Here is a 12,281-nt window from a genome sequence, read left to right on the forward strand (position 1 = left end):
AATTTCTTTTTCAGCTAGTTTATTGTTCATGTATAGAAATGCCACTGGTTTTGTATATTAATTTTGTATTCTGCACCTTCACTGAATTCATTTATCAGTTCTAAGAGTTTTATTGCTAGAGTCTTTAGGTTTTTCTAGATATAAGAGTGTGCAATCTGCAGATAGGGACAATTTGACTTCCCCCATTCCAATTTGAATGTCTCTTATTTCTCTCTCTTATCTAATTGCTCTGAATAGGACTTCCAGTGCTATGTTGAATAAGAGTGGTGACAGTTGGGCATTCTTGTGCTGTTCCATTTATTAGAGGAAAAGCTTTCAGCATTTCCCCTTCAGTAAGATATTCACTGTGTGTTTGTCATATATGCTATTTATTACATTGAGGTACTTTCTATACCTAATTTGTTGAGAAATTTTTTTATTATGAAGGGATGTTGAATTTTATCAAAAACCTTTTCTGCATCTTTTGAGATGATCATGTGATTTTTGCCCTTCATTCTATTGATGAGATGTATCATGTTTATTGATTTGCATATTTTGAACCAACTTTGCATTCCAGGGATAAATCCCACTTGATCATGGTGTATTATCTTTTTGATGTGTTGTTTGGTTCTGTTTGCTGATATTCTGTTGAGAATTTTTGTGTCTCTTCATCAGAGATGTTGGCATGTAGTTTTCTTTGTTGTGTCCTTGTCTCATTTTGGTGTCAGCAATGAGTAGAATGAGTTAGGATGAATTCTTTGCCTTTTAATTTTCTGGAATAGTTTAAGAAGAATTGGTATTGATTATTCTTTAAAGGTTCAACAGAGGGTGTGGGATAGGGGTAGGGAGTATATACCTTATGCATCTAATCTGGAGCAATGCAGCTGTGCAGATTCCTGGCAGCTCTCCAAACTGGACTCAGGGCTTGCAAGAACTGTGAGATTCTCCTTTTGTAAGGACTGTAGGTGTTTGCTGTGTCAACAGGGGTTGATGAGGTCCTTCTGTTTATCTTTTCCATGCAATGAGAAGTCCCTCCTGATTCCAGGCAGATTCAATCTGAACAGGGGATCCAGGGCTGCAGAGGCTGAGTGCCTGCATGCTGCCTTTCTGGACTGCCATTCACCACAGTTGCATCTTCACTCCCCCACTGTACTCCAGCACCCTCCCTTCAACACTCCAATCAAATCTTATCTGTTTATTCATTGCCTTGGTCCTTTTCTTGGTTGGGTAGGGGGGCAGGAAGAATTCCAGGCATCTCTAATCAACCATCTGCTGTCATCACTCTTTCAAATGATCTGCAGTTTATTTTTATTTTTATTTTTTTAAGAAAAAATTGTATTACAAGGATTCTATATTTATACCTTGTGCTAGGAGACTTAAGGTCATTAAAATATAATAGAACCCCTACTTTACAACAGAAGTGGATGTATAGTCATCTATAGCATGGTAGAATTCGAACATCACTTCTGTGGCTTTAGTAACTATGACTGGCTCTATCTGGATGTGCAATTGCTGAGGAAATGTTAAATTCAAAACTTGGGCACTGATTTTTTTAAAAAAAGTAATTATATAGAACTCACCAAAATTACAGTTTTTTTTCCCAAAATGCTCACTGTGCTTTTAAAATAATTAATATTAAGTATCCCTCTGTGTGAAGATCATAATTATGACCATGATATCACTATGTCAATAATGATCTTTGAGAGTTAAAAGAATAAAAGATAGGGGAGCCATCTTGTTGGTGCAAAGAAGATTCTTAGAAGTACCAACTGAGAGATAAAAGTGCTGGTCTAAAAACTAGTAACCTTCTCATGATGTCATTAAGTCAAAGGTTGACTATGACTGGAGCTAAGAGACACTGGAGTTACCTATTTTGCATTTCATGGTTCTTTTTTCCTCTCTCTCGTCATTTTGGGTTTTCAGCTGAGACATTACAACAAAGATTAGAAGACCTGGAACAAGAGAAAATCAACCTGCACTTTCAGCTTCCTTCAAGGCAGCCAGCTCTTAGCAGCTTCCTGGGTCACCTGGCAGCACAAGTCCAGGCTGCCTTGCGCCATGGGGCCACTCAGCAGTGAGTACTTGTCATTGTCACCATTTTCCCCTCAGGTTTCTTCCTACCTCTCAGCTCCCACATAGCGAAGAGCTGGGAGGAGCTTAGCTGTAGAGACCCTCGGCTGCCTTTCCTGGGAAGGGCCCTTTGTTGGTTGAGAAGGTGGGGATTCTTCCAGAGTGAGGGATGACCCATGTGGGTCATGGTTCTCTAGAAAGAAGACTTTTCTGCTACTTGACAGAGAGAGACCCTCCTCAAGTGCAACTGCATCCCAGGTCTGAAGCATCTCTTGGGAAGCTACCCTTCTAAGAAGGTGGGGGTAGTATCCTCTTGTTGAGGCAGCTTGGTGTCCTGTGATCATATTAAGCCTATAAGATAAACAGATGGTCCCCTCTGACCAAGCAATGAAAATCCATCCTCCTCCTAACTCTACCTCCAGCTCCTGAGCAACGTTTGCTATTTCTGTCACCCAAGGCTCTTCTGAGATCAGTAATACATAGAGAGCAATTGCTGCTTCTAATCCAGTGGCTTGTAGTCCTGGCTGCATGTTTGAATAACTTAGAAAGATTTAAAACCTACCAATGTCCAGGCTCCACCCCAGGCAAGCTAAGTCAGAATGTCTAAGTGTGGGAGGCAAGGGTGGCTCCCAGATATTGGCATGCTTAAAAAGGCTGAGAACCACTGCTCCATCTACCTGTGTGTTCCCTCTCTCCCCAGGTAAAGGTCTGAGAGGGAACAGGTGTTTTATGAATGCTATGAGCCTCATCACAATTCAGGTCTCTTTCTACTTGGTTATCAACATGGCCATAACAATTCCACTTTATTTCCCACTTCCAGTTGGCCCTGACAATCACAAGATTTTCTGGCCTATTCCTATTAAGTGTACATGGCATTATACGTTTAGTTTATTTTGGTTCCTCCCTAAAGCCTGCCTGCACAGTGAGGCCAATTATTTTCTCACTTTGCCAGTAGCGTGTAGCAGAGTGAATGGCACCCGGTAGGTGCTTCATTGTAACTATTTGCTTAGTGAACTTTTTCATGGTTCTCTTCAATAGGGAGTAAATTTCACCTTGCCATTTTTATTCTTTTCTAATCTGACATTGAGACATCATTGCAACATTGCATGTTCCTCTTTCTTTCACACATGAGGCCACTCCCAAGTTGACTTTTTATGTAATTCTCTCATTCTTTTATCTTTGGGGTTATTTCTTGTCCTCTACTCCAGTCTTGGGAGGTTTTTAGCATATAAAAATGGGGCACAAAAATTGAGGCACAATAAATTTAGCTAATTTATTATGTTTCTATTTATTTAACAAACACTTTCATAACAGTTACTAAGTGCTTTAGAAGTTACTCATTTAACTTATTTCCATTTTTTAAGATTGTGGTAAAATACACATAACATAAAATCCATCATCTTAAGTGATGGTGATTGAGTGATTAGGCCATTATTAAGTATACAGTTCAGTGGTATTAAATACATCATAATGTTGTGCAATCATCACCACCATTCATCTCCAGAGCTTTTTCCTCTTCCCCAAGTGACACTTTGTACCCATTAAGAAATAAATCACCATCCCTTGCCCTCTTCCAGCCCCTGACAATCACATTCTAATTTCCACTTCTCTGAATTTGTCTACTCTGTGTACCTCATACAAGTGGAAACATACAATATTTGCTGTTTTGTGACTGACATTTCTCATAGCATAGTGTCTTCAGTGTTCATTATTCTGATAGCATATGTCAGAATTTCCTTTCTTTCAAGGCTGTATAATACTCCATTGTATGGATAGACTACAGTTTGCTCATTCATTCATTTAAATAACTCATTTAATGTTCATGACAATTCTAGGGGGTATTATTATTTTATATATTTTATTATATATAGTATTAAATATATATATTTTATATTTCATATATTTATATATAGTATTATTTTATATATTGATATCTATGTGTATAGAGATCTGTATCTACATCTATACCTGAATTTTAGGATGAGGAAACTAGGCCCAAGAGAAGCTAACAAACTTAGGCAGACCAACCAGCAGGTGAGTGCTGAGGGAGACACAAACCCAACTGTCTGGCTTGCGTCCTGGCCCTGAATCAGTGCACTGTGCTGCCTTTTTAAGTCTGGGCTGGCAAAGACTGCTATATTATTGTCTCTTTAGCCCTACCTGCAATTTGGATGGAGAGTGTATTAGTCCATTGCTATAAAGAAATAACTGAGACTGAGTAATTTATAAATGAAAGAAGATTGATTGGCTCATGGTTCTGCAGGCTGTACAGGGAGCATGATGGTAGCATCTGCTCAGCTTCTGGGGAGGCCTCAGGAAACTTACAATCATGGTGGAAGGTGAAAGGGGAGTACACACATTGCATTGCCAGAGTAGGAACGAGAGAGAGAAAAGAGGGAGGTGCCACACACTTTTAACCAACGAGATCTCATGAGAAGTCTATCATGAGAATAGTGCCAGAGAATGGTGCTAAACCATTCATGAAGTATCCACCCCCATGATCCAGTCATCTCCCACTAGACCCTGCCCTCCAACACTGGGGATTACAATTTGACATGAGACTTGGGTGGGGACACAGATCCAAACCATATCATTCCACCCATGTTCTCCCCAAATCTCACGTCTTTCTCACATTGCAAAATAAAATCATCCGTTCCCAATAGTCCCCTAAAGTCTTAACTCATTTCCAGTGTTAACTCAAAAGTTCAAAAGTCTCATCTGAGACAAGGCTAGTCCCTTCTGCCTGTGAGAGTTTGTAAAATATAAAAACAGTTAGTTACTTCCAAGATGTAGACATTGAGTCAATACTCCTGTTCCAAAAGAGAAAAATTGGCCAAAAGAAAGGGACTATAGGCCCCATGCAATTTGAAGCCCAGAAGGGCAGTCATTAAATCTTAAAGCTCCAAAATAATCTCTTTTTGACTCCATGTCTCACATACAGAGCACACTGGTGCAAGGAGTGGGCTCCTGTGACCTTGGGCAGCCCTACCCCTGTGGCTTTGCAGGGTACAGCCCCTGCAACTGCTCTCACAGGCTGGCGTTGAGTGCATGCAGCTTTCCCATGCTAAGGATGCAAGCTGCCAGTTGGATCTACTATTCCAGGCACTGCAGGATGGTAGCCCCCTTCTTACAGCTCCACTAGGCAGTGCCCCAGTGGGGACTCTGTGTGGGGCCTCCAACCCCACATTCCCCCTCCATATTACCCTAGTAGTGGTTCTCCATGAGGGGTCCTGCCCTGCAGCAGACTTCTGCCTAGACAACCAAGCTTTTCCTTACATCCTCTGAAACCTAGGCAGATACTCCCAAACCTCAACTCTTGCACTCTGTGCACCCTCAGTCTTAACACCATGTGGAAATTACCAAGGCTTATGGCTTGCACTCTCAGAAGCAATGGTCCAAGGTGTATCTGGACCCCTTTGAGCCATGGGTGGAGTTGGAAAAACTGACAGCAGTGTGGGGAGCAACGTCCTGAGCCTGTGCAGAGCAGTGGAGCCCTGGGTCTGGCCCATGAAACCATTCTGTCCTCCTAGGCCTCCAAGCCTGTGAGGGGAGGGGCTGCCATGAAGGTCTCTCAAATGCCTCTGAGGCCTTTTCACCATTGTCTTGGCTATTAGCACTGAGCTCCTTTTTACTTATGCAAATTTTTGCAGCCTGCTTGAATTCCTCCCTGAAAATGGGCTTTTCTTTTCTACCACATGGCCAAGCTGCAAATTTTCCAAACTTTTATGCTTTGTTTCCCCTTTAAATGTAAGTTCCAACTTTAGATCATTTCTTTGCTCATGCATATGAGAATAGGTTGTTAGAAACAGTCAGGCCACATTGTGAATGCTTTGCTGCTTAGAAATTTCTTCCACCAGATACCCTAAATCATTATCTCAAGTTCAGAGATCCACATATTCCTTAGGGCAGTGGCACATTGCAGCCAAGTTATTTGCTAAGCAATAACAAAATTGATCTTTACTCCAGTTCCCAATAAGTTTCTCATTTCCATCTGAGACCTCATCAGGCTGGCTTTCACTGTTGATTTCACTACCAGCATTTTGGTCATAACCATTCAATCAGTTTCTAGGCATTCCCAAACTTTTCCTCATCTTCCTGTCTTCTTCTGAGCCATCCACACTCTTCTAACCTCAGCCCATTACCCAATTCCAAAGCCACTTCCACATTTTCAGGTATCTTTATAGCAATTCCTCACTTCTTGGTACCAATTTTCTGTGTTCTTCCATTTTTACATTACTATAAGAAATATCCAAGACTGGGTAATTTATAAAGAAAAGAGGCTTCATTGGCTCACAGTTCTGTGGGATGTACAGGAAGCATGATCAGGCATCTGCTTGGCTTCTGGGGAGGCCTTAGGAAACTTACAATCATGGCAAAAGATGAAGGGGGAGCTAGCATATCACATGGCTGGAACAGCAAGAGAGAGAGAAATGGGAGGTGTTACTCACTTTTAAAAAACCAGACCTTGTGAGAACTCTATAATGAGAACACCAGAGGACAGTGCTAAACATTCATGAAAGATCCATCTCCATGATTCAATCACCTCCCACCAGGACCCACCTCCAATACTGGGGATTACAATTCGACATGAGATATGTGTGGGGACACAGATCCAAACCGTAGCAGAGAGTGAGCAGAGAGCTTTTATTGTGGTCATGCCTAAGTTTTTGATAGAATATGATTAACTAAAAGCCAGTGTCATGCATTCTTAATTATATTAGGTTACACAATAAGGACATCTCTTACATTTGACTGTTTGAACCTGTCAAACATTTTATGGGGTTCGACCTATTAAGGCCCCCAGAAAAGTATAGGTCTTTATTTAACATTTATCAAGACAATATTAACTGTTAGCTTACTTTATGAGCTATCATCCTCTTTCCTTTTCCTCACAGGAGTTGTCTGTATACTGTGCTTTTATGTGCCATTCACTTTTTGAGCTCACTGTGACCTGATTTCTATCTCTATCACTCCTCAAATCTCTACCAAAATCAGCAATGACTATTTGCTAAATTTATTTATTTATTTATTTATTTATTTATTTATTTATTTATTTTTTTGAGACGGAGTCTTGCTCTGCTGCCCAGGCTGGAGTGCAGTGGCCGGCTCTCAGCTCACTGCAAGCTCCGCCTCCCGGGTTCACGCCATTCTCCTGTCTCAGCCTCCCGAGTAGCTGGGACTACAGGCGCCCGCCTCGTCGCCCGGCTAGTTTTTTGTATTTTTTAGTAGAGACGGGGTTTCACCGTATTAGCCAGGATGGTCTCGATCTCCTGACCTCATGATCCGCCCGTCTCGGCCTCCCGAAGTGCTGGGATTACAGGCTTGAGCCACCGCGCCCGGCCTATTTGCTAAATTTAAAAGACATTTTTCAATTCTTATTCTGCTATATATCACGGCAGTGTCTAGAATTTTTAATAAATTCAGTCTTAAAACTCCCATTTCCATTGGCTTTCATGATTTCACCCTTCCTGGTCTTCCTGCTACATTTCTGGCCATTCTGCTTAATGTCTTATGAGCTCCTTCTCTCCCTTTCTCCTAAATTTTTTTTTTGAAACAGGGTCTCACTCTATTGGCCAGGCTGGTCTCAAACTCCTGGGCTCAAGCAATTCTCCCACCTTGGGCTCCTGAAGTGTTGGGATTACAGGCATGAGCCACCATACCCGGCCCCTTTCTCTTTAATATTGTTGTTCTTCTGTCTTCTGTTCTAGCTTTTCCTCTCTTCTCACTTTGTATCTTCTTTCTTGGTGGTCTCAAATACTCTCAGGCTTCAGTACTGTTTCTGTACTAATTTTTCCCAAATTTCTATCTCTAGCCCTGATTTATCTCCAGAATTCCAATCCACAATTCAGTTTTCTATTGAACATCTCCCTTATTTTTACTAAATGTAGTATCTTTTTATGCTTAAAATTACTATCTCTTTATCCTTGTCTTTTACTAAGTTTACTATCTTTTAAACTAAATTTACTGTTGTTCTTCCCATTTGGTTCCTTCTCCTATATCCCCAGTCTGAGTGACTTTCACTGCCATTTACCCAGTTACCCAAGCAAGGACTCTGAGGTATCTCTGGGTCCTCCCTTTCCATCCCTCCCCACAGTCATTGGTTACCAAGTCCTGTTGCGTCCACTGTCTGTCTCTCTCATTCCCACTCACTTGTCTCACCTGCACATCCATGCCTTAATTCTGGTCTTTAACATTTTAAATCTGGATTATTGCAATGGTCTCCTTGCTGGTATTTCTGATTCCATTATTACTGCCTCTCATTCATCTTCCACAAGGCCATGATAGAAGTATTACATTATGCTCAATGGCTCCCCATTGCTTGCATGATAAAATTCATGTTGCTTAGCATGACATTAAAAGTCTTCATGATCCAGCCCCTGCCCAGCTGCCCAGCATTTAACTAGACATTACCAGCATCTGCAATAGACACTTACTGAAGTATTATATGTTACCCCCAGCTTCTGGATATTTCTGGATTCTATGATCTTGCTCATGCCCCATTGTTGTTACCAACTATTGCCCATTCTTCCAGACTTAGTGAAACTAATATCCTTGCAAAGCTCTACTCATCAGTCACATTGCCTCCCCCTTGAATGACAGCATGCCTTGAATAACTTCACTTCTGCTTAGGTCTTAAATACATCTGTTTTCTTGAATATCTGTTTACTCTGACAGATGATAAGCTCCTTGAGGACAAGACTGTATTATATTTATCTTTATATTTTTAGTGACTAGAATAGTGTCTGGCCCATAATCTGTATCCATTGAATGTGTGAATGTGATACTTATGCATGTGTAGCTATATATAGGTTCACAAACGTATATATGAATATCGAGAGAGAGACAGAGAGAGAGAGAGAGAGACTGACTTCACTTTATTGGGATTCAGATGCCCTAGAGGAAAATGCTCCTTCAGCTTTTCTTCTGAAATTGCCAGCAAGAAGGAGTTGCACAGAATCTTGATAGAACCTTGGATAGGAGGTCATTTCTGGTCCTTTCTCTTCCACCAACCAGCTGTATATGGCTTGGTGTAGTTATTGAACCTCTCCAAACTCCACTCCCCTCATCAGAAAATGAGGGGGTTAAATTAGATCACTGGTTTCTAAACTTCAGTTATTTATGTTTTATCTTGGCTTTTGTTTTGCTAAATCTACCCATCTTATTATTACCATAAGTAGAAAATAATGAGTTGAAATTAACTTTCTGAAATTTTTCTAATACATGTTAACACAATTACATAGTCACTAATAATTTTTTAAAACCTGCCTTTCAGTGTGCTAGCTACCCACTGCAGTTTTCACAGTGACCAACAGAGGGCCGCTGTGGCAGGCTGAAGCCCACACAGACCAGAGCCTGGACAGAAACTGTTCTCACAGGCTCTCTGAGTCAAGGGGGGAATATAATATTTTTGAATGAGTGGTGCTTTTCCTGTAGAAATAAAATAGTTGTATCAACATGAACAGTTCTAAATACTAATTAATAACGCAAATAAGTGCCTGCTAACCTTTTTGGAATCAAGTGTTTATTTATTTTGAGAAGCTGATGAAAGCTATGGACTTCCTCTGTTGCAAAACCACGTGTACACATGTACATATATGCAAACTATTGAGTGTATTTTCAGGAGACTCACAGTTCTCCTGAGTTATTCATTTACTCCTTAGAGGGTCTTTGGTTCCCAGGTTAAGAAGATTTAATTTAGGATAAGATTTAAGAAGCTGTAAACATCCAGATACAATCAGATACTTTGTGTTTTATTATTTTTGTTGTCACTTTGTTCTTAAAAATCACAATTTAAGTCAGCTTTTGAGAAACAATGTTTAATCCTCTGAACTGGTGTAGAAGAGCACCCTGGGTCACCCTTGATATGTTCAGATCCTGCCAGCAGCCAAGAGAATTTTAACTATCTTCAGGGGTTAACCAGGTTCCTCTGAGGAGGGCAGATATCGGTACTCAAATCATTTGACCCCTCTTCTGTGGGGTCCTCTGGCTCAATGGGTTTACTTGTTGGAGGAATAACTTTTGTGATGTCCTCTCGATTGCTGTGGGAAGTTCATGTATCTTTGCCACAACAAATGGTATACGCTCAGGCCACCCCATTGTAGACCCTCTCTGCCCCGTTAGGTCTCTCTAATTCCTTTATCCCTGCTTGAGGGGGCAGCGACACATCAGAAGTGAGTTGCTTAAACAACGCTGCAGCAGACAGTTTGGGTGCCCTGTGTCCCGATCCCTCAGCCTCCCTCAGATTCCCTCCACAACAGGGAACCGTGCTGACTGTCGGCTTTCCACTCAGGCACCCAACAGGTTTACCTGGCCTGCCTGCACAGGTGTTCTCAGAACCTGTGTGAAGAGGGGTGGGGATGGATAATGCCCTCACTCAATGCCCCAGCCTCCTCAACCTCTTAGGAAACAGTTGGTTGAGCAGCCCCAGGGGTAGGACGCCCCACTCCATCATTAGAGATTCAGAATGCAGGGCATTTAGATCTATGTCCTTCAGCTTTAGTTTCCAACTCTGGAGCAACAGGAAAATTCTAGCTCAATATCCTGTGACAATAGGGATCGGAAGAGAAGAGAGAGGCATCTGTTCCTACTGTGTCTTCCACTCAATCAAAAGAAAGTTATTTTTCCTTTCTCCTAAGAGAGAGAGTTGGCCCACTATTATCACACATTTGGATGATAATTTTCTCATGAATACATTGCATTTCTCTAACTATACACCCCGTGCATTTTTTCCACTGGATCTTCACCAATATCTATATGAAAACTGGTCCTTTTTGTAACCAAAATTGTGTGTGTGCATGTATGTGTTTGTATGCATGTGCACACAAAATGTCCTTTATCAAAGACCTTTTCCCAGTGGATAATGTCAGACTCAAGCAAACAAAATGTAACAAAGTTGAAAACAAAGGTCTATCATGGGTTTCCAGTGGGGCTTATCAAGGCAGAGCCTCAGTTTACCTGTCCACATATTTCCCACTAGCATAATTCCTTTGAGATGGGACCAGAGAAGACGAATGTTGTGCAGCACCGTGATGCCTTTGGACAGAGTCATTCTTCCTCTGACCAATTGCTCCTCGATTGCCTTTGAAACATGTGATTCTTTATTTCCCTTTCGTTCTCATATAGGGACTAACACAGCGTTCAGTGTCACAGAATTCAGTGATGGTCGGCTCTAAGCTCTTGAGATTGGAATCAAGATACACTGTATGAGACCAGAAAGTAACTGTTACAGACACATTTTACCCAGGATATAAAATGAGATGGCTATGATACAACATAAAAATTATCATTACTGGCTGGACATGGTGGCTCACACCTGTAATCCCAGCTCTTTTGGGAGGCTGAGGCAGGAGGATTGCTTGAGACCAAGAGTTTGAGACAAGCCTGGGCAACATAGTGGGACCCCATCTCTACAAAAAAATAATAATAAACGAGCCAAATGCGATGGTGCATGCCTGTAGTCCTAGCCACCTGGAAAGCTAAGTAAGGAGGATTGCTTGAACTCAGGAGTTTGGGGCTGTAGTAACCTATCATTACACCACTGCACTCCAGCCTGGCTGACAGAGCAAGATCCCATTGCAAAGAAAAAAAATTTGTTATTACCAACAAACAAGGATATATTTCTGAACCCCACATCAGATCAGGAGATGGGGAACCACAAGGGACAGTGGCATGCCCTGTGTCCCACTCCCAGGAGACCAACTCCAGACCCTTTGTCATGGCCTCAACAAAAGAAGGGAGAAAGGACAAGAGGGGGAAAATAAGTGGCGAGCCACAGAGGACTTCTCAGAACTTGTTTTGGAACTACTGGATTATAAATAAAAGCTCCCAAATAAAGGTCTTCCATATCACCGTCTTTGTTCAAACTCAACTGGAGTCTGTCCTGAGGCCAGTGGCATCAGGCATAACTATTATAAACCCAAATGAATATTCATGTGTCTCTCTTGCAGGGCAGTCATTTCTATGAGTGGGATAAGACTGTATAAAACAATGAAAGTCAGTTCCCCAAGGAATGTGACTTCTCCATGCTCCTTACTTTTTAGACCCAAATCATATATATATGGAAGAATTATAAAGTTACCTGTATTGTCTCTGGCAATTTTACAATATTCTTTTGTGCTCTCAGAATGGCTTTGGTAATTTAGGTCGTCATTTATTGAATGAGCAAGCTATTTCTAGGTTTAAATGCACTTCGTTGGTTCTATGACTGGCCCAAACTCATTCTTTATCACCGT

At 41.3% G+C, this 12,281-nt stretch overlaps 1 protein-coding gene across 10 annotated transcripts in view; it reads left to right on the forward strand.

Moving 5' to 3' along the window:
• DISC1 (DISC1 scaffold protein) overlaps positions 1-12,281 on the forward strand; it is a 411,890-nt gene that overhangs the window by 127,873 nt on the left and 271,736 nt on the right. For all 10 annotated transcript variants that reach the window (XR_004058726.1, XM_030935643.1, XM_030935645.1 and 7 more), the window contains one exon: positions 1,903-2,053. Coding sequence is in view for 9 of the 10 variants with exons in the window: in XM_030935643.1 (XP_030791503.1) it covers positions 1,903-2,053 (151 nt within the window). In the remaining variant the exon portion in view is untranslated. Of the gene's footprint in view, positions 1-1,902; positions 2,054-12,281 lie in introns of those variants that run through there.

This window comes from Rhinopithecus roxellana, chromosome 8 (assembly GCF_007565055.1).
Source record: "Rhinopithecus roxellana isolate Shanxi Qingling chromosome 8, ASM756505v1, whole genome shotgun sequence".
Lineage (NCBI taxonomy): Eukaryota > Metazoa > Chordata > Mammalia > Primates > Cercopithecidae > Rhinopithecus > Rhinopithecus roxellana.